At 44.0% G+C, this 23,364-nt stretch overlaps 1 protein-coding gene across 2 annotated transcripts in view; it reads right to left on the bottom strand.

The window, feature by feature from the left end:
* FAM13C (family with sequence similarity 13 member C) overlaps positions 1–23,364 on the bottom strand; it is a 121,759-nt gene that overhangs the window by 56,484 nt on the left and 41,911 nt on the right. For both annotated transcript variants that reach the window (XM_063433991.1, XM_063433992.1), the window contains exon 4: positions 16,255–16,361. In XM_063433991.1, coding sequence (XP_063290061.1) covers positions 16,255–16,361 — 107 coding nt within the window. The remainder of the gene's footprint in view (positions 1–16,254; positions 16,362–23,364) is intronic.

Raw genomic sequence — 23,364 nt, 5'->3', positions numbered from 1 at the left:
GTCCGCCGGCGGACAGTTCCCGGCGAAATTAGCTTGTTCGCGTTCGCCGCGGCGGGCGGACACATGCGCAGTTCGATCCGCCCCCTATTCGTCATCATTGGGCAAACTTTGACCCTGTGCCTCTCGGTCAGCAGACACATTACAGCCAATCAGCAGCACTCCCTCCCTTCCACACCCTCCAACCTCCCTCCCAGCATCCATTTTCGATTCATTCGGAAGATGCATGCTTAGTGAGAGGAGGGAAAGTTTAGCTGCTGCTGACTACATAGGGAAATTGATAGCTAGGCTAGGGTATTCAGTGTCCACTACAATCCTGAAGGACTCATCTGATCTCTGCTGTAAGGACAGCACCCCAAAAAGCCCTTTTTAGGGCTATAACATCAGGCTGCTTTTTTTTTTTTTTCCTGTGTAATGTAATTGCAGGTGCCTGCCTGCCAGCTTCTGTGTGAGGTTCACATTGGATACTGTGCCTATTTGCCCAGTGCCACCACTCATATCTGTTTTAACAATAGGTTAAGCTTTACATTTAAAATAAATATTTTTTTTTCACTGTAATAGAAGAGCAGTTGCCTGCCTGCCAGCTTCTGTGTGAGGTTGGATGCCTTGCCCATTTGCACAGTCAGTGCCACCACTCATATCTGTTTTAACAATCGGTTAAGCTTTAGATTTAAAATAAATATTTTTTTTTCACTGTAATAGAAGAGCAGTTAGTTGTCTGCAAGCATCTGGGTGTCAGGCCTACTTCAGCGTGTGCTCTGCAGACCTGTGCCAGCGTGCTTTGACAGTTGCCAATCATATCTGGTGTCTCTTTAGCGTGCTTTTACAAAGAAAAAAGGTTTCCAGTGTAAGCTAATAGCAGCCAGTCAGTGTCCTTCAAGCGGCTCTGTCAGGCCTTCCATCAGCGTGTGCCCTGCACAACCCTGCCAGCGTGCTTTGACAGTTGCCAATCATATCTGGTGTCTCTTTAGCGTGCTTTTACAAAGAAAAAAGGTTTCCAGTGTAAGCTAATAGCAGCCAGTCAGTGTCCTTCAAGCGGCTCTGTCAGGCCTTCCTTCAGCGTGTGCCCTGCACAACCCTGCCAGCGTGCTTTGACAGTTGCCAATCATATCTGGTGTCTCTATAGCGTGCTTTTACAAAGAAAAAAGGTTTCCAGTGTAAGCTAATAGCAGCCAGTCAGTGTCCTTCAAGCGGCTCTGTCAGGCCTTCCTTCAGCGTGTGCCCTGCACAACACTGCCAGCGTGCTTTGACAGTTGCCAATCATATCTGGTGTCTCTTTAGCGTGCTTTTACAAAGAAAAAAGGTTTCCAGTGTAAGCTAATAGCAGCCAGTCAGTGTCCTTCAAGCGGCTCTGTCAGGCCTTCCTTCAGCGTGTGCCCTGCACAACCCTGCCAGCGTGCTTTGACAGTTGCCAATCATATCTGGTGTCTCTTTAGCGTGCTTTTACAAAGAAAAAAGGTTTCCAGTGTAAGCTAATAGCAGCCAGTCAGTGTCCTTCAAGCGGCTCTGTCAGGCCTTCCTTCAGCGTGTGCCCTGCACAACACTGCCAGCGTGCTTTGACAGTTGCCAATCATATCTGGTGTCTCTTTAGCGTGCTTTTACAAAGAAAAAAGGTTTCCAGTGTAAGCTAATAGCAGCCAGTCAGTGTCCTTCAAGCGGCTCTGTCAGGCCTTCCTTCAGCGTGTGCCCTGCACAACCCTGCCAGCGTGCTTTGACAGTTGCCAATCATATCTGGTGTCTCTTTAGCGTACTTTTACAAAGAAAAAAGGTTTCCAGTGTAAGCTAATAGCAGCCAGTCAGTGTCCTTCAAGCGGCTCTGTCAGGCCTTCCTTCAGCGTGTGCCCTGCACAACCCTGCCAGCGTGCTTTGACAGTTGCCAATCATATCTGCTGTCTCTGTAGCATGCTTTTACAAAGAAAAAAGGTTTCCAGTGTAAGCTAATAGCAGCCAGTCAGTGTCCTTCAAGTGGCTCTGTCAGGCCTTCCTTCAGCGTGTGCCCTGCACAACCCTGCCAGCGTACTTTGACAGTTGCCAATCATATCTGGTGTCTCTATAGCGTGCTTTTACAAAGAAAAAAGGTTTCCAGTGTAAGCTAATAGCAGCCAGTCAGTGTCCTTCAAGCGGCTCTGTCAGGCCTTCCTTCAGCGTGTGCCCTGCACAACACTGCCAGCGTGCTTTGACAGTTGCCAATCATATCTGCTGTCTCTTTAGCGTGCTTTTACAAAGAAAAAAGGTTTCCAGTGTAAGCTAATAGCAGCCAGTCAGTGTCCTTCAAGCGGCTCTGTCAGGCCTTCCTTCAGCGTGTGCCCTGCACAACCCTGCCAGCGTGCTTTGACAGTTGCCAATCATATCTGGTGTCTCTTTAGCGTGCTTTTACAAAGAAAAAAGGTTTCCAGTGTAAGCTAATAGCAGCCAGTCAGTGTCCTTCAAGCGGCTCTGTCAGGCCTTCCTTCAGCGTGTGCCCTGCACAACCCTGCCAGCGTGCTTTGACAGTTGCCAATCATATCTGCTGTCTCTTTAGCGTGCTTTTACAAAGAAAAAAGGTTTCCAGTGTAAGCTAATAGCAGCCAGTCAGTGTCCTTCAAGCGGCTCTGTCAGGCCTTCCTTCAGCGTGTGCCCTGCACAACCCTGCCAGCGTACTTTGACAGTTGCCAATCATATCTGGTGTCTCTATAGCGTGCTTTTACAAAGAAAAAAGGTTTCCAGTGTAAGCTAATAGCAGCCAATCAGTGTCCTTCAAGCGGCTCTGTCAGGCCTTCCTTCAGCGTGTGCACTGCACAACACTGCCAGCGTGCTTTGACAGTTGCCAATCATATCTGGTGTCTCTTTAGCGTGCTTTTACAAAGAAAAAAGGTTTCCAGTGTAAGCTAATAGCAGCCAGTCAGTGTCCTTCAAGCGGCTCTGTCAGGCCTTCCTTCAGCGTGTGCCCTGCACAACCCTGCCAGCGTACTTTGACAGTTGCCAATCATATCTGGTGTCTCTATAGCGTGCTTTTACAAAGAAAAAAGGTTTCCAGTGTAAGCTAATAGCAGCCAGTCAGTGTCCTTCAAGCGGCTCTGTCAGGCCTTCCTTCAGCGTGTGCCCTGCACAACCCTGCCAGCGTACGTTGACAGTTGCCAATCATATCTGGTGTCTCTATAGCGTGCTTTTACAAAGAAAAAAGGTTTCCAGTGTAAGCTAATAGCAGCCAGTCAGTGTCCTTCAAGCGGCTCTGTGAGGCCTTCCATCAGCGTGTGCCCTGCACAACCCTGCCAGCGTGCTTTGACAGTTGTCAATCATATCTGGTGTCTCTTTAGCGTGCTTTTACAAAGAAAAAAGGTTTCCAGTGTAAGCCAATAGCAGCCAGTCAGTGTCCTTCAAGCGGCTCTGTCAGGCCTTCCTTCAGCGTGTGCCCTGCACAACCCTGCCAGCGTGCTTTGACAGTTGACAATCATATCTGCTGTCTCTTTAGCGTGCTTTTACAAAGAAAAAAGGTTTCAAGTGTAAGCTAATAGCAGCCAGTCAGTGTCCTTCAAGCGGCTCTGTCAGGCCTTCCTTCAGCGTGTGCCCTGCACAACACTGCCAGCGTGCTTTGACAGTTGCCAATCATATCTGGTGTCTCTTTAGCGTACTTTTACAAAGAAAAAAGGTTTCCAGTGTAAGCTAATAGCAGCCAGTCAGTGTCCTTCAAGCGGCTCTGTCAGGCCTTCCTTCAGCGTGTGCCCTGCACAACCCTGCCAGCGTGCTTTGACAGTTGCCAATCATATCTGGTGTCTCTTTAGCGTGCTTTTACAAAGAAAAAAGGTTTCCAGTGTAAGCTAATAGCAGCCAGTCAGTGTCCTTCAAGCGGCTCTGTCAGGCCTTCCTTCAGCGTGTGCCCTGTACAACCCTGCCAGCGTGCTTTGACAGTTGCCAATCATATCTGCTGTCTCTTTAGCGTGCTTTTACAAAGAAAAAAGGTTTCCAGTGTAAGCTAATAGCAGCCAGTCAGTGTCCTTCAAGCGGCTCTGTCAGGCCTTCCTTCAGCGTGTGCCCTGCACAACCCTGCCAGCGTACTTTGACAGTTGCCAATCATATCTGGTGTCTCTATAGCGTGCTTTTACAAAGAAAAAAGGTTTCCAGTGTAAGCTAATAGCAGCCAGTCAGTGTCCTTCAAGCGGCTCTGTCAGGCCTTCCTTCAGCGTGTGCCCTGCACAACACTGCCAGCGTGCTTTGACAGTTGCCAATCATATCTGGTGTCTCTTTAGCGTGCTTTTACAAAGAAAAAAGGTTTCCAGTGTAAGCTAATAGCAGCCAGTCAGTGTCCTTCAAGCGGCTCTGTCAGGCCTTCCTTCAGCGTGTGCCCTGCACAACCCTGCCAGCGTGCTTTGACAGTTGCCAATCATATCTGCTGTCTCTTTAGCGTGCTTTTACAAAGAAAAAAGGTTTCCAGTGTAAGCTAATAGCAGCCAGTCAGTGTCCTTCAAGCGGCTCTGTGAGGCCTTCCATCAGCGTGTGCCCTGCACAACCCTGCCAGCGTGCTTTGACAGTTGCCAATCATATCTGGTGTCTCTATAGCGTGCTTTTACAAAAGAAAAAAGGTTTCCAGTGTAAGCTAATAGCAGCCAGTCAGTGTCCTTCAAGCGGCTCTGTCAGGCCTTCCTTCAGCGTGTGCCCTGCACAACCCTGCCAGCGTACTTTGACAGTTGCCACTCATATCTGGTGTCTCTATAGCGTGCTTTTAAAACCAAAACTTTGTTTCCACTGTAATAGAAGAGCAGTTGCCTGCCTGCCAGCTTCTGTGTGAGTTTCACAGTGGATACTGTGCCCTCTTGCCCAGTGCCACCACTCATATCTGTTTTTACAATAGCTTAAGCTTTAGATTTAAAATAAATATTTTTTTTCACTGTAATAGAAGAGCAGTTAGTTGTCTGCAAGCGTCTGGGTGTCAGGCCTACTTCAGCGTGTGCTCTGCAGACCTGTGCCAGTGTGCTTTGACAGTTGCCACTCATATCTTGTGTCTCTATAGCGTGCTTTTACAACCAAAATTTGTTTTTCACTGTTATAGATTGAATAGCAGTTACTTGTCTTCAAGCGGGTGTCTCAGGCCTACAGTGTGTGCTCTGCAGAACTGTTACAGTTCACATTGCCAATCATATCTGGTCTTACAGTAGCTTGCACGCATAGTACCACTAATCCCCCAAAAAATGACAGGCAGAGGCAGGCCACCCCGCAGGGGCCGTCGTGGTCGTGGTGCTGTGATTCCCTTTTGCCCTAGAATAATGCCCAGTTTTCAGAAGCCACGTACCCTGAACTTGAAAAGTTCTGAGGACTTAGTTGACTGGCTAACACAGGACACCCAATCTTGTACAGCCTCCGCTCGGAACCTTGACGCACCATCCTCCTCCAGCTTAGCTTCAGGCACCTCTCAAGATAGCACTCACCCGCCTGCCGCCACCACCAAAACTAGCACCACCGCCGCTTTACTTGGTATGTCAGAGGAGTTATTCACACACCCGTTTGAAGAAATGAGTGATGCGCAACCATTATTGCTAGAGGATGTAGATAACAGGGATATGTCTCAGGCAGGCAGCATTAAACACATGGGGGTACGGTGTGATGATATGTTGTACCCGCTGCTGCTTCCTTTTCTGAATTGTCAGATACAAGCGAAGCGGTTGATGATGACGATGCGTCCATGGATGTCACGTGGGTGCCCGCTAGAAGAGAAGAAGAACAGGGCGAAAGTTCAGATGGGGAGACAGAGAGGAGGAGGAGGAGACCAGTTGGAAGCAGGGGGGGGTCGTCGCAAGGAGCTAGTGGCACAGTCAGACAGCATGCATCGGCACCCGGGGTCAGCCCGACAGCACGCCAATCAACGCATGCTGTGTCCACCACCAGAATGCCGTCATTGCAGAGCTCAGCAGTGTGGCATTTTTTTTGTGTGTCTGCCTCTGACAACAGCGATGCCATTTGCAACCTGTGCCAAAGGAAACTGAGTCGTGGGAGGTCCAACACCCACCTAGGTACAACTGCTTTGCGTAGGCACATGATCTCACATCACAAACGCCTATGGGATCAACACATGAGTACAAGCAGCACGCCTACTCTAAGCCGCCATCCTCCTCCTGGTCCAGCATCTTCAGCCACGTCAACCACTGCTGTCCTTCTTGCCCCCTCTCAACCATCCGCCACTCCGTCTCCCGCCTTGAGCAGTTCCCGCTCATCTGCCCACAGTCATGTGTCTGTCAAGGACATGTTTGAGCGTAAGAAGCCAATGTCACCAAGTCACCCCCTTGCCCAGCGTCTGACAGCTGGCTTGTCCGAACTATTAGCCTGCCAGCTTTTACCATACAATCTGGTTGAGTCTGGGGCGTTCAAAAAATTTGTAGCTATTGGGACACCGCAGTGGAAGGTACCCGGCCGGAATTTCTTTTCACAAAAGGCAATCCCCAACTTGTACTCGATTGTGCAAAAGGAAGTCATGGCATGTCTGGCACACAGTGTTGGGGCAAGGGTCCATCTGACCATTGATACCTGGTCTGCAAAGCATGGTCAGGGCAGGTATATCACCTACACTGCGCATTGGGTAAACCTGCTGACGGCTGACAAGCAAGGAATGCGTGGCATTGCAGAGGAGTTGGTGACACCGCCACGAATTGCAGGCAGTCCTGCTGCCACCTCCTCTACACCTCCTACTCCATCCTCTTCCATAACCTCCTCGGCTGAGTCCTCTTGTGCCGCTGCTTCTTGCTCCACATCAACGGCACCCCCCCCAGCTCCCCAGGTACTATTCCACATCCCGGATACGGCAGTGTCACGCCGTCTTGGGTTTGACTTGCTTGAAAGCAGAGAGTCACACCGGACAAGCACTCCTGTCCGCCCTGAACGCACAGGTGGAAAAGTGGCTGACTCCGCAGCAACTGGATATCGGCAAAGTGGTGTGTGACAACGGAAAAAATTTGATAGCGGCATTGAAGTTGGGCAAGTTGACACATGTGCCGTGCATGGCACATGTGTGTAATCTGATCGTACAACGCTTTGTGCATAAGTACACAGGCTTACAGGACGTCCTGAAGCAGGCCAGGAAGGTGTGTGGCCATTTCAGGCGTTCCTACACGGCCATGGCTCACTTTGCCGATATCCAGCGGCGAAACAACATGCCAGTGAGGCGCTTGATTTGCGACAGCCCTACACGTTGGAATTCAACACTCCTAATGTTCGACCGCCTGCTCCAACAAGAAAAAGCTGTTAATGAATATTTGTATGACCGGGGAGCTAGGACAGCCTCTGGGGAGCTGGGAATTTTTTTGCCACGTTACTGGACGCTCATGCGCAATGCCTGTGTAGGCTCATGCGTCCTTTTGAGGAGGTGACAAACCTAGTCAGTCGCACCGAAGGCACCATCAGCGACATCATACCATTTGTTTTCTTCATGGAGCGTGCCCTGCGAAGAGTGCTGGATCAGGCTGTAGATGAGCGTGAAGAGGAAGAGGAAGAGTTGTGGTCACCATCACCACCAGAAACAGCCTTATCAGCATCGCTTGCTGGACCTGCGGCAACGCTGGAAGAGGATTGTGAGGAAGAGGAGTCAGAGGAGGATTGTAGCTTTGAGGAGGAGGAGGAGGAGCAAGACCAAACACAACAGGCATCCCAGGGTGCTCGTTGTCACCTATCTGGTACCCGTGGTGTTGTACGTGGCTGGGGGGAAGAACATACCTTCAATGACATCAGTGAGGAGGAGGAACGGGAAATGAGTAGCTCGGCATCCAACCTTGTGCAAATGGGGTCTTTCATGCTGTCCTGCCTGTTGAGGGACCCTCGTATAAAAAGGCTGAAGGAGAACGACCTGTACTGGGTGTCCACGCTACTAGACCCCCGGTATAAGCAGAAAGTGGCGGAAATGTTACCCAATTACAACAAGTCGGAAAGGATGCAGCATTTGCAAAATAAATTAAAAAGTATGCTTTACACAGCGTATAAGGGTGATGTCACAGCACAACGGGAATCTAACAGGGGGAGAGGTGGAAGTCATCCTCCTCCTCCTCCTCCCACGACCACGCCGGCAAGGACAGGACGCTTTAAAGACGTGTTGTTGATGGAGGACATGCGGACCTTTTTAAGTCCTATGCATCGCCACAGCCCTTCGGGATCCACCCTCAGAGAGCGACTCGACCGACAGGTAGCAGACTACCTCGCCTTAACTGCAGATATCGACACTCTGAGGAGCGATGAACCCCTTGACTACTGGGTGTGCAGGCTTGACCTGTGGCCTGAGCTATCCCAATTTGCGATAGAACTTCTGGCCTGCCCCGCTTCAAGTGTCCGGTCAGAAAGGACCTTCAGTGCAGCAGGAGGTATTGACACTGAGAAGAGAAGTCGCCTAGGTCAAAAAAGTCTAAATTACCTCACCTTTATTAAGATGAATGAGGGATGGATCCCGAAGGGACTGACACTGGGCGATACATTCGATTAAAAAAGGCCTGATGAGATGAGCTGCCTTGGGCTAAAAATTGTCCACATGCTGCTGTATTTTAGCTCTGAATGACGTTTGACTTGCGTGACTTATCCGCCACCAACTAGGGTTCAAGCCGCCATGTTTTAGGGCACTTTCTGCCTGTGAAACAAACATAAATTTTTCTGGACGCTGCTACAGCAGCGGCTGCAACAATACCAAATTTTTCAGGCATGTGTACATGCCTAATTTTTAGGCCCACTGGTGCAAGTGGACTGATTACAATTACAGGGCCTCTAAAGAGTCCTGTATTGTTATTTGTCGTCACTACCTTCCCGCGTCGGGAGTGGGTCATTTGCGCCCCTGCTGCCTTCCTTGCATGTGGTAGCTGTTTGTCAGGGATTTGTCAATCCATATCTGCCAAGTGACCCTATGTAGGGGTAACAGTCCCTATTCTGCTATGTGTCAGTGTGTATCATGGTCTCTGTGGACAAGGAACAGTCTCTATTCTGCTCTGTGTCAGTGTGTATCAGGGGTTTTGAGGACAGGTGTCAATCCATATCTGCCAAGTGACCCTATGTATATCTGCTGTCAGTACACAGGAAAAGTTTAAATATTTCTTGTTCTACGTTCTCTGCAACTCCACGCACCTACTCATCCAATACGTGAAGATCTGGGGTTTCTCTGACTCTCCTCAGTAGTGTATCAAACAGAGTCTGCACTGTGGTAACACGGACATCTTCAGGACATAACTCAACTATTTGCAGATAGGTAGTCTGCAGCTTCTCTTTTTCACCTGTTCTCTTCTTTCTCTTATGCGTATTCTTGTCTATATGCAGGTGGTCTCTTGCCTTTCTTTTAACCAATTTGTTCCTTCCATATGGTTTCAAAAGATCTCTGGCATCATTACTTTCAACGCAAATAACGTCATCATAGTTAGTCTCCTCATTATTCACCGGGAAGAGAGTGTTTGCACTGACTACCCACAGCATGCTCTTGCCATTACCTACTCCACCTTCAACGACAGGGTGCAAGTCCCAAGGAGAAGGATCATTCACTTTATTATCTGTCTTTATTTCACAAGTAGTGCCTGGAACATCCTCATGGGTCACAAGATGTAAATCTGGACTAATGTCAACCCCAGGGTCTGGAAAATCTAAAGAGTCCTGTATTGTTATTTGTCGTCACTACCTTCCCGCGTCGGGAAGATTTCTTGCACAGGGCGCCCAAAGGCCTAAGGCTGGCCCTGTGCATGGGTCAGTGGCTCTGCACCAGACTTCCCTCCAATTGATCAAAGTTAAAGGATTTCAAGTGGACTGATTACAATCACAGGGCCTCTAAAGAGTCCTGTATTGTTATTTGTCGTCACTACCTTCCCGCGTCGGGAGTGGGTCATTTGTGCCCCTGCTGCCTTCCTTGCATGTGGTAGCTGTTTGTCAGGGATTTGTCAATCCATATCTGCCAAGTGACCCTATGTAGGGGGAACAGTCCCTATTCTGCTCTGTGTCAGTGTGTATCATGGTCTCTGTGGACAAGGAACAGTCTCTATTCTGCTCTGTGTCAGTGTGTATCAGGGGTTTTGAGGACAGGTGTCAATCCATATCTGCCAAGTGACCCTATGTAGGGGGAACAGTCTCTATTCTGCTCTGTGTCAGTGTGTATCAGGGATCATTAGGACAGGTGTCAATCCATATCTGCCAAGTGACCCTATGTAGGAGGAACAGTCTCTATTCTGCTCTGTGTCAGTGTGTATCAGGGATCATTAGGATAGGTGTCAATCCATATCTGCCAAGTGACCCTATGTAGGAGGAACAGTCCCTATTCTGCTCTGTGTCAGTGTGTATCAGGGATCATTAGGACAGGTGTCAATCCATATCTGCCAAGTGACCCTATGTAGGAGGAACAGTCCCTATTCTGCTCTGTGTCAGTGTGTATCAGGGGTTTTGAGGACAGGTGTCAATCCATATCTGCCAAGTGACCCTATGTAGGAGGAACAGTCCCTATTCTGCTCTGTGTCAGTGTGTATCAGGGATCATTAGGATAGGTGTCAATCCATATCTGCCAAGTGACCCTATGTAGGGGGAACAGTCTCTATTCTGCTCTGTGTCAGTGTGTATCAGGGATCATTAGGATAGGTGTCAATCCATATCTGCCAAGTGACCCTATGTAGGGGGAACAGTCCCTATTCTGCTCTGTGTCAGTGTGTATCATGGTCTCTGTGGACAAGGAACAGTCTCTATTCTGCTCTGTGTCAGTGTGTATCAGGGGTTTTGAGGACAGGTGTAAATCCATATCTGCCAAGTGACCCTATGTAGGGGGAACAGTCTCTATTCTGCTCTGTGTCAGTGTTTATCAGGGGTTTTGAGGACAGGTGTCAATCCATATCTGCCAAGTGACCCTATGTAGGGGGAACAGTCTCTATTCTGCTCTGTGTCAGTGTGTATCAGGGGTTTTGAGGACAGGTGTCAATCCATATCTGCCAAGTGACCCTATGTAGGGGGAACAGTCTCTATTCTGCTCTGTGTCAGTGTGTATCAGGGCTGGGCTTTGAGGACAGGTGTCAATGTTAGGTGATGTCTGCCCTTCATGGATTAAAAGCAGACTCTGCATCAACTGTGCAATTTTCCATGGGAGTTTTGCCATGGATCCCCCTCTGGCATGCCACAGTCCAGGTGTTAGTCCCCTTGAAACAACTTTTCCATCACTATTGTGGCCAGAAAGAGTCCCTGTTGTTTTTAAAATTCGCCTGCCCATTGAAGTCAATGGCGGTTCGCCGGTTCGCGAACATTTGCGGAAGTTCGCGTTCGCCGTTCGCGAACCGAAAATTCCGGGTTCGCGACAACACTACCAAACAATAGTAATATATTGCACTTTTTAAGTCACGGGCATTATAATGGCCCCAAGCCTGCAATTTTGCAGCCCATTATTACTCATGCTTAAATAATGGGCATCTGGCCCACAAAGATCCTAAACAAAACCAATAGTGAAGTACCATAAGGGGGTATCCAAAGACGTGGTCAGGTAGAAGGTAAATTCAGTCCAGGCAGTGCAGGTTCCTAAGCTATATAACAGGCAGGGGTTGAAATACCATGAATCAGTAAGACAAAGGCTAACAGAACAAGTGTACTGCCGGGGAGGCCAAATAGAGTCTCAGACAATATCTCCATAATTTGTTATCCCTATACATGGATACATCACAAGGGTGTAATCTACTAAACTGGTGAAAGATCAAAATTACGAAAGGCCCTTAATCTTGCTTTACATTTGTTTTGCGGCCCCCATTCTTTTTACAGACATGGGATCCATCCCTCAAGTGGTAAAAAGGTTGCTGGCCACGCTCAAAGAGGTGATGTCCCTGACAGCAGAGGCATGCCTGGCAAACCATTACCAATACTGCTAAAAATCATAAACAACAAAATGCTAATTATTTCATAACGCACACCTCTCAGAAACCCCAATAATTTACTCATTGGCTGAGTGGAGACAAAGAATTACATAAGAAAATTGGTATCAATTAAATACTTAAAGTTAAAAATGTTAGCCCAAATTTTTACAGATAAAGAGAGATATATGCCCTTTCAATTTTGATGTGCAATATACAATTTTCTAGTATTCCAATTTCCGCTAGTCCTATGGATGTTGCCATCTTTAACACTTTGCAGGTACTCTAAGCCACTCTACAATACCAGGCACGGTTTCCCCCTCTTTCTTGGCATGCCAGCCAAGGTTACTCTGACAAATAATGTTTTATGAAAAAAAACAAAAAAACATTTTTTGGGTTAGAGTAACCATTTAAATATAAGAAAAGTAAATCTTTGTGTTTTTGTTTTGCATTTTTTCAAGCTATGTGTCAAATCAACCTCTAGTTCTAGAACAGCTAACTGCTACAGCTGCCTCAGTAACAGCATTCTGAGAAAACCTAAAATTGTCATTTAAAAACAATATAATAATCCTTTCTTCAAATTTTGATTTTTATTTTTTTTTATTAAGTATAATGTTAAAAAATAAGAAAAACAAACTCCTACCTTTAGTATACGACTGAATCCTTCATCCATACACATACACCTTGGGTCAGACAGTGTTATCAATGTCCCAATGTTTGCAAAATGCTTAGGGTTCAATGTATTCCCAGATAACTAATGTCTTACTAAGACTTCTGGGTAGTTTTACAATCGTGTTACATACAGTCATGTACATTCCTTGCTCATACCCTCATCAGAAATATGCTGACAATGTATGTTTAAAGTGGGTTTTGGAAAAAGCAAAAACAATAGGAGTACTCAGCACAAAGTAAACAGATTAACCTCTTTGTTGTTAACCAAACCACTGTTGTCCCAGCTCTAAAATCTAAGATGCACCTGCTAATCTAAATGATGGTGCCACACGGATGACTGCCTTGAAGAAGATCTGTCAATAGCAACACACACACACACAGTTAATCTGTTTGAAATTCCAGGAATAGTTTTGTTTTAGTTTGCCCCTTTTAATGACTTCTCCTGCTTGTCACCAGATTCCCTGCCTGTTCCTTTCTCATTTGCATTACTACACATGTTTTTTAAAACATGACTAAATACATACTATCAATGGCAAAATATGATGTAAAAAGGCCTATAAAATCAAAAAAGATATAGATTGGTATATAGGGTTTTTTTGCAGGCTGGTGAAAAGGTCTTCACATGCACAAACAACCAAGGCTATACTGCATACTTTCCCCATGTTTTTACCTTGAGAATACAACAAACAATGTTGTACTAAAGAAAAAGGTGTGGTTCGGGATCTTTGTGAAGAAGTCGTTCAGTTCTTTTTTCTTATTGCTTACGTATATGCAGGCATCAAAAATAAGAGGTTGCTCATTTGATACTTCTGAACATTCTATTCATGAAGATTTTTTAAACTGATCTTAAATTTTAAGTTTCTTCTTCCATTGAATTATTTCAATCTGACAAAAGTTTGTGTGATTTTAGTTGAAAACACTAAAATAAATTTGCAACAGTAGTGGGGCTAGATCTGTACAAAGTTTACAAACCATAAATAAATGCTGTACTACATATTTCGTATATTTAGAGCCAAGATTAAAACTTCAGTTGCTCAGTATTGTACTGAGAGATTGAATATAAAAGATAACACTAAATAAAAGTGTGCCCATTATTTCAAATTAGCATATGTTGTGATACAGATATTAATCTGTCGATCCAAGTCTAAAAATAAATACACAGTCTGACAAGGTTTTCCAATATACTTCCAAAATATTTGTAGGTTTTAGAAAAGGGAGCACCAGTATGGAAAAGAGGGACCATGTTTCAGGATTCCAGTGGAAGTCATGACAATTTTGTGTAAGATGCTATAGGGATATGGCCAAGGTCACATGGAGATTGCAGATCGATACTTTTGCTAGACTTCATAATCCTCTTATTTTGTGTATACATATTTTGTGTATAAGAGTATATATCTATCGTACCCAGTGACACTTGCTGGTAAGGTAGCCTGACTGGGATGCAAGCCTGAGTTCTAAGGAGGTTCTAAGGAAGTTACCATGGCTATAATTAGCTGATGGGCAAGTGTGACGAGACCAATCTCGCCACATTGCATTGGAGGAGCCTGGTTGCCTGCCTGCTGCCTTTGGATTATGGACCGGCAGTTAAACAGTTAATTTTACTGTGCAGAAAGATTTATTTCTCCCTTTCTGCACAGCCGTTCGGTTGATGCGATCTACCGAACAAACAGACGTTTTTCAGCCTCCCCAGAGCCGTGGGAAGCCGGCCGGCGCTGCTAATGGGCCACCCAGAAGCTGGCGTGTGCCCTCCATCTACCTCTCTGAAGCCGCGGTTAACCGCGGCTTAACGAGCGTGTGCCGGCAATTGACCACCCAGTAGCTGCGGTTAACCGCATCTTAATTGATTGTTACTGGGTGGTCGCGGTTACACCTAGCCGCCACACGATGGCGGTGTTCTGGAGCTCCCCAGGCAGCCAGCGCTTTTCTGCCCGGCTTTCATGCACCAAACCCGGACACTTTTACGTGCAGGCACAGCTGAACCTCCAGCCCCTGGTTCTAATTCGTACTGATTTAACGAATGCATGTAAATTTGGTATTTTATGTTGGAGGAATGTTTTAACCCAGATAGCTATACCATGGAGCCTATTCGTGTAATTAAAGACTTTGGCTCCATGGCGATTAAACTGTATTCGTGTGGTCTGAGTGCCATTCACCTAATAATGTGCACTCAGACCTGAGCTATCTGGGAATATGTTAAATGTATATATTTACTGTACCATTTGTCCCATTATGTATTTTAAAGTGATAGTCTGTCTTTGTGTCCCCACGTGTGTAATGGAGTTTTGCCTTTGTCCTGTAATTGAATTACTTCTCAATTATCTCCAGGGCAGAGGGGAGGAAGCCAGGATGCATTGTGGGGATGTTTTACTGCTGTATGTCTGTAATTGGTACTTGTCTGTCTGTTGTTACAGTCTTCCATCTGGTCCCCTAGGGGAGTGTCCACCAGGTGGGAGACCTGCATAAATACAGGGGCAGGTAGCCCTCAATAAACAGACCACTGCTTGACCCTCAACACAGAGCCTTGTCTCGTTCTTGGGGGGATTCACTGTATGCTGATAGAGACGAATTGCCAGGAGTGTAAGCCGCTTGGGAGCTTTTCCTGTTCGTCTGCTAGCAGCTATTCGTGAGGTTCCAGTTCGGGAGTTTGGAGTGCTACCTTATTCCCTTGTATGCAGTTCGGGAGTTTGGTGCATTCACTTATATCCAATTCATGAGTTTTGGTGATTTTACAGTAGCTGTGCCTGTCTTTGAAAAGGGGATTATCGCCTAAACGATTTTAACCCCTTGTCTGCTGAAACGGTCCATTACAGCAAGTATTTAACAAGTATAAGGAAAGCGCATATTACCAGTTCTCGGGATTGCTGGGCACAACATTTCTAGAGAAAAATTATACTTCTATAGAAAAGAAGACTAGTCCCGGCTGAATCAATGGGCAATAGAGAGGAAACAAGATGGGTAAATTAGACAGGGGAAATGGAGGAAAGCTCCGTCACGGAACTAGCCAAAAGTTAGGAAGTCGAAAAGTCAAACACAAACAAAATGTAATGCGACTATGAAAGGTCATGGCTCTGAGATTGGACGGAGCTTAAATAGGGGATGCATCATTGCTATCAGTCAGCATCATTAGAATGGCGCTGACTTAAACCGTTGTCATTTTTGGTATAAATATATGCTGAAGTTCAGCAATCTGCGTCCATAATGATGGTAGAATGATGTTCAGAGTCAAAACGTGTGGTGCAGCGACACAGGAAGCATGGATGTTGGGCAGTTACAGTTATCTATATTATTCTGTACCAAACAGATGCTGCATACAGGTAAAGTATATGTAGATTTAACATAATATCAATATTTAAAAATTAAAACAAATATAAATAAGAAAAACCTATCTGAATGGATTGTGTTTTGTTGACAACTCGAATAAAATGGAACGCTTTTACAATAATTCATCATGAGGACCCATCATTTTCCTGCACATAATAAAAGTGATAAAACACTTACAGGTCTCTTTTAAAGGGATTTTTGTTCCCCCGCAATTTTTTAAATTTTATTTTACCCTTAAATAAAGTACAGGAATCAGGAGTTCAAAAGTAGAAGATTGGCAGTGCACACAGGGGCTCCTGTGTAAACTGATTCCTAAAGCAAGCAGAGGACAACTTGCCCTTAAAACATGGTTACTTTTAGTTTATTACGGCTCCTTACACAGTTCTAGAAAGACCATTGAGTAATCTGTCCACTTTATTATCATCATAGCTTATATCAAATAGCAGACAAAGCAGATTAAACTCCTTACCTTGGCTGAAAATCACTTCCTCTCAGGGTTACATGAGGGTGATCGTGAGATGTCATTCCTTTTGTCGTCCGATTGTCAGAAAGGCAAGGAATTACATTCTCAATTTCCTGTAATACAAAACAACAATTTGAAGCATTGCTTACTAAAAGGTCAATAAATGCTAAGTGCTTGAACTGATCTTTGTTTCTTTTAGGGCTTTTTTGTTTTGCTTTGTTTTTTTTAACAAGTGGGAGAATACACACACACACACACACACACACGTTAATTTGGCGGCTGATGTAAGATGATCTCTCTGGAAAGCAGTCGCCGTGATTCTAATGGTCTGGAAACAGATGGAACACAGCACCTATGAAAGCGTGAGAGGTATTCGGCAAGTAATTGTGCTAACTCAAAATAACTCGAATACATTTGTAGATCGAATTTAATTCCAGCCAACTGTCCTGGATTCCCAGGGACAGATTTTTTTATTGGCAGTTTCAGAATTTGTACTGCATTTCCAAGTGTATTTTTAACGCAGACTATGTTGACAGTCAACTGGAACAAAACGCAAGCAGTGACATATTAACAAGGATAAGAAACTGGTGGAGTATTATTATTGGCATTTTACTGGCACAAACATTCTGCAGTGGCTTACAATTGTAATGTGGGTATATAGTAGCCAATAAGAAACAATTACAAGTGTGAAAAAGAAACAAAGTTTAATCGATTATTGAGGACTGTATGCTTCTTAAAAAGGGACACTCCAAAGGATTTTTTTTAGTTATAAGATATACCCTGAATGAAAACTTTCATGCATTAATTGCTGTATTTTTTCATTATGGTAGATCTAAAACAGCTTAGAAGAGCTACAGGTCTCTTTTTTGCAGCCTTTGCAAGTCCTTCCCTACTTCCCCAGCCCAGACTTTCTGTGGCTGTCCAAATCATAGACTAGCCAATGTAGTGCTGAGTCACTTGAGTTTATCTCCATTGCGCTAAACAAACCAGGAAGTAACAGGAACTGTTGTCTGCTTGAATGCTAGGTGGGTTTAACAAGGCTAAATTTATAAAAGTGCCAATTTCTATTGAAATTTGTAAAATGGGAAAAAAATAACTCTGATAGCTAAAGTGCTTTAGGTGTTTGGAACGTAGCTGCCTAGGATAAAAAATAAGCAAAAAAATAAATAAATAAATATATACAGGTTAGTGGTATTTAGTATACATTATTTTTTTAAATGGGCCCCATCCATGAGAACTGGGTGAGTGAGTTAAATGTGCCGGCTGATGACTCATATCAGATTAGCATGCAAGCATTTAAAGGGCATTTCGGAGAAAAACTTCCAAGATGGTGGTGTCTACTAGGCCTTAACCACATGGTCTCACTGGAACATTTAACACAGTGCTTTTAAACCCCCGCAGAGCATGCATGCATTACAGAAAAGGAGAATAAGCCATGGGATTCCACTTCAATTTATGCCTTGGCAAGGCACATTCTGCACAGAGGGATGGCCAAAAACTAATCCCAAGAGAACACACAGCATCCCTGGCACCCAAATTTTTACTTCAAGTGTAAAGTAATTTACATAGTAAAAAAACAAAAAAAAAAATCCTACCCAGCAAGATCCAGCTATCACTAGAATCAATCTCAATCAATTCAGACGGCAGAAAGACAGCCAGCCAATCATAGATGCAACAACCTCTATTCATCAAAATATGGCAGGGGCAGAGAAATGGAATGGTCTCTATGGAGCAGCCTGCATCCACAAAACATTTCACAGATCTCTAAAATTAATCATTGACCAGTTTCCATCGAATGCAGATTGCAGTGGTAGAAAGTACAGAGATTTAGCTGTCCCTATCCAAGTCCGCATCTGCCTACTGCACACTAGAGGGACAGTTGTACACAGTATGCAATAAGTAGAGATGTTTGGCAGGTTGGATTGGTGTGCTGGATATATCCAGTTGTAACTACACAGTACATTTTTGTCCCCATCAGATTCTGCAGTCAGAGACAAGCAGATGTCACTATTTAACTCCCTCATATCGATCACACACACACACACTTCAAGGCCAAAGAGCTAGCCAAGGTATGGTTTAGGCTCCATGACGCATGCTGCCCCTTTCTGAAGGCCATTTATTGCCGTAGTGAGGCGACGTAAGTGATATTACACATCACTTGCCTGATATGCATTCACGAGGGGGAGAGAACATACATGTATCCAAATTCCAACCACATGACACAACAACATGCATTATATAATATATTTTACTGCACATTCCTTTTACTTTTAAAGGCCCAGGAAAGGGTAAATACTATTAAACACCATTCACCTCTGAACACCATTTATTTAACTTTTAAAATGTTTATATACATAACAATGATGTACTTTAGAATGTTATGGTGAAAGTTATACAAGTCTGAGATCTGAAAGGCTAATATAGTTTCTAGGAGATCTGAAATCTAGAGGAAGGTCTTTGGACAGCAACACAAAATTGCCCATTTAAACTAATATTATGGACACAAATTACTGTAGAAAAGCATGTAGGTACGAATTTAAAATTTGAACACAAAAATGGCTCACGTAGACTTTGTACGTTACATGTGCAGCCCTCAATTAAAAACCAAACCCCAAAATTTTTTTTTAAATTTAGAATAGTTCCAATACTGTCCTTAACCCCTTAAGGACCAAACTTCTGGAATAAAAGGGAATCATGACATGTCACACATGTCATGTGTCCTTAAGGGGTTAAATGGGTTAAATGTCACAATGTTCATCTGCTAAATCTACTATAATCAAATGGGGATGTAAAGCATTTGGTACTATGTATTTTAGTGGCACTGGATAAACATCCAAAACAGACTGGCTCTTTATTTGTAAATACAAGAATTCAGTTAATTTTAGCATTTTGAGAGTAGTCTGTGCTTAATGTTGTTCTCTGGAGCTTCTCACTCATGCAGAGGCAGGTCTCGAACGGTTTTGTTTTTGTATGAATTTATGAAAATGTGTGTCCATGGCAATATGCTCATTCATGAAGAGCAATGCATCAGACTGATCGGGATTTTTTGTTTTTTTTTACCAAGCACCAAGTGTGCATCAGTAAGAGATTGTAATCCAGAATAAAAAATTATTAATAATAATAATAATAAACCCCCCTCCATGCATATTCAAAAATACAATGAAAATGTAATCATCTGATAAGAAAATATTCTGTAAAATAAAATATAATGTGAAACATCGATGCGATTCTATAGTGTAAGACAGGGCTGCCCAAAAGATGTGAAGTAATTGCTCACCTTGTTAAGAGCCAATTATACTAGGCTCTTGGTATACAGGCAGGTGTGGCATCTTGGCATCCCGATCGATAAAGTTGCACAAGCGAAACGCGTCTCGGAAGTGGACTATATGGTGGACTGGTATTACTGCACATTTTATTATCAGATTGTCTGTTTTAATAAAATGCCTTTTTTAGTATACTTTTATCCACTAGTCCTCTGCGTTTTTTCCTGGAATCAAGAGGGGTTGTGCTCTCCTTAATAGCACACCTACCTGTATACCAAGAGCCTAGTATAATTGGCTCTTAACAAGGTGAGGAATTACTTCATATCATAGGGGTATTTGCAATTTAACATCTTGATAATACTGCACAAAGAAGTTTTGTCTTATTTCTCTTCCTTTTTTGGGGAGGATACTGACCGGACACCGTAAGAAGGTTTTTGGTATTACCTTAATATACCTATGCTGAAGTGATTTGAGCCTATCCGTATGTGGCTCTTAACCATGTGAGTGTGGTCCCTACTATCTTCACATTTATGTTATTGGACCTTGATATAATTCCAATTCCATGATGCTTTGCATGCCTTTAGAATGACAAAGCATCATGGAGGCGGTCGTTTTAAAAACATCTGGGGGTCTAGCTTTTGGGCAGCCCTGGTGTAAGGAATACAAAGCTGTATTCCATACACTATAGTTCCCTCTGCCCACCTCCCCTCCTCCGACACAGAAAGTGTTTAAAAAAACGTTATAACTCCTTCAGTGCGGGGTCGGCGCTCTGCCATCTCTGACGGCATCTGATGGGAAGGGGCCTAATGCACATGCATGGTGAGCGCTGAAAGCACATTCGGTCCTCCCCCATAGGAAAGCATTGCTTTCCTATGGTGATTTTACGGACACTCCTTATGCAGAGCATAGTAGAGGTCCAGCATCAGTTAGGTGACCAAAAGTCAGTTAGCTATCTGGTTGACAGCCACTAGAGGTAGTTTTATCCGTACAATGTAATAATTGCGGCTTCTCTAAAACCGCCATGTTTTACATTGCAGGACTAAGTGGAACTGGGACACTGCACCCAAACCACTTCAATGAGCTGACATGGTCTGGGTGCCTAAAGTGTCCCTTTAACCTATTGGAGAACATCCATAAAAGAGGTGCTGTCACTCTCTGTAATTTACACCATGAACAAAAACATTGATAACCATCTGTACACACTTGTGTTTTAATTGGTTTTCCACCATGAGCTATTCGATTTTCGTTTACAATTTACATTAAAGATTTAGCAAATTACTAATTAAAATTTACCTAGTTCAAACGGCAAAACTGTGGCATACACTGCAAATAAAAAAAAAATAAAGAGAAATAGGAGCATTTTTTTTTAATTTCTTCTCTTCTCTGTAATGCTTCCTATGTGCTGGCTGCCAACTGCAAAGCACCGAGCTTATATTAATGGCTGAAAGGAAGCAAAGAAGGAGGCACCCAGTTGCAGGATAAAGAGGTGTGGATTTATACATTTAATTTTAATTTTTCTATCTTCACGAAAACATTTATTAAATACAGGAATAAGTAATCAGAAGGTCAAAAATCTTGGGAAGTGACAATTTCTCTTAAAACCACTGGTTGGTATGGATTAAACCAATGTGGAAATTGGCTGCAAGTCACTAAGGGGCGGATGTAACTCTTTGGATTGAAACCAAGGTTAGATTGTGGTATTTAATTCCCATATTAAAGATGACCACACGATTGCATCATTTTCTATGTTCAAAGTTCCCGCTGTGCTATAAGCAACATGACGCAAATGATCAAAAAATAAAGGCAACTTTAATCCCAACAAAATATACAACTGGACTTCTAAAGTTTTTTCCCCCCTCAATGAAATGCAACAAGTATCAGGATTTGAGGTCAAGTTCACAGTTCTTCAACTACAACTCAAACAATTAGATTTCACTCCAAATATTCCCAATTTCTAAAATTCAACTTTCACCGAAAGGCTTTTCTGGAACCTACATAAACACGCTATGGGGCACAAAGAGGTTGAGATGTCCTGCAGTTGATTATGTAAATGACAATTAAAATTAAAATGTCAAAACAAACTAATCTAGTGAAATGCCAAATGCATAAATACAACCACCTACTTTGGTTACTGAAGTGTATACAGTCTGACTGTGTTTCTACTCATTAACAAATGGAATTTGCATAATGGGATAAATAGTTTGCATGAGTCAAACACATTTTCCAAACAAATCTCACCAGGCTCCATATGCATTCATTTCTCTTGGGATTTATAGAGAAGCGTAGTAGTAGACTGGCCTGCATTGAGAGTCAGACTCACGAGATAGATCGATCGATAGAGCATTAACTATTGGCTGTCAGTGCACCCAAGCAATTTATTAAAAACAGAAAGGGTTCCCACATTTTCTGCTGAATAAATGATCTATTTTTTTTTTCAAGGAACCACTTGAAGAAAAAAAAAATGGTCTTGCAAGAAACTGGTGGAACTGAGGGCGCATCAGTAACATATTTAAACCTGTTATTCTTTCTATTGAAACTTTGATGACTGCTGGTGTGCAAGTGAGAACAGCTGACATCTTTTACCAGGTCAAACAATTCTTAGTGGTTTGTAATGTATGTGCCAAATAGATTTTCAGATGTTCTTTCACAGTGTGAAAATGGCAATATCGTGCAAAAAAACAAATTGCATTGAATGCATTGTTTTTTTAGGAGAACCGCAAAAATTGTATTTTTCGCAAACTATCAATTTTGTATAATATAAAAAGCAGTTTATAGAAAGTACTGTCTAGTTTAGAGAGGGCATTCGAATAATTTAATGACTTATTTGCCAACATCAACATACATAATGTGATGACCCCTGGCACCCCGACTGGGTACCTTCCGTTGACAGATGCTCCTAGTGCTTCCCGAGGGCTCCAAGCACTCCACCAGACACCATAACCACCGCAGATCCCACGAACCGCTGCAGCTTGGTTGGGGTCTCGCCGTCTTTCACCCACTCTGGGCCCAAGACCAGGATCCAGTTTCTAATAGGCAGACCTCTTCTTAATCCAGGGAGCAGGAACAGGAACAAGCTCCTACAAGAGCTTACTCTGGGGAGTATAGTGATTATAGCAATCCCCAGAGTGTAGGTAGTTCTCCAATCCCCCAAACATGAGCCAAGACTTCATGAAGGGTAGAACAGGTCTGTTTAATGCAAGCCAGCACTCACAATTTATACAATTCCTCAGGCCAGAGGCACACCCCCTGGGCCTGATGGAACACAGGCACACAAACCAATCAGAACAATACAACAATGTCTGACCCCCCCCACATACAGCACACAAACCCTCCCCTCTGCCTGTGATACAATTAACTAAGACAATGGACTAACTCAATTACCGGTAACTCTAAGCAGAAAAAAATACATTTTTACAAACCCTAAAAAGTACCCCAAAATACAACATACCCCCACAACATCCCCTGATAGCCCCGATCTGGGTGAACAATATATCCAAAAATCACCCAGATCTGTTCAGGGGCTCAGGAATTTCCTGGAAGTCTTATTTTTGCCCCACCGTGCATATGGTTCCATGCCCAAAACAGTTCCATACACTCGACGGCAAAACACTGCTGGACAATTTAAGATGGCCGCCGCCACATGTTTGAATCTGTTCCAGTTAAAAGTCCAAGGGGCAGAAACAGTGCCTTTAAAATCCAATATGCCTAAATAGTGTTTTTAAAGGGCAATATATCCCAAGGGCAATATATCCCAAGGGCCATAGTCACAGGGCAAGAGGCTGGCAAGCAGGCCTCTCCAAATCCCAGTGACAAAGGTGCTTTCGTCACACGCGCATCTTAGTTCTTCCATTCT

The sequence above is a fragment of the Pelobates fuscus genome, chromosome 10 (assembly GCF_036172605.1).
Source record: "Pelobates fuscus isolate aPelFus1 chromosome 10, aPelFus1.pri, whole genome shotgun sequence".
NCBI classification, from domain to species: Eukaryota; Metazoa; Chordata; class Amphibia; order Anura; family Pelobatidae; genus Pelobates; species Pelobates fuscus.
This window is presented reverse-complemented; position numbering and strand designations above follow the sequence as displayed.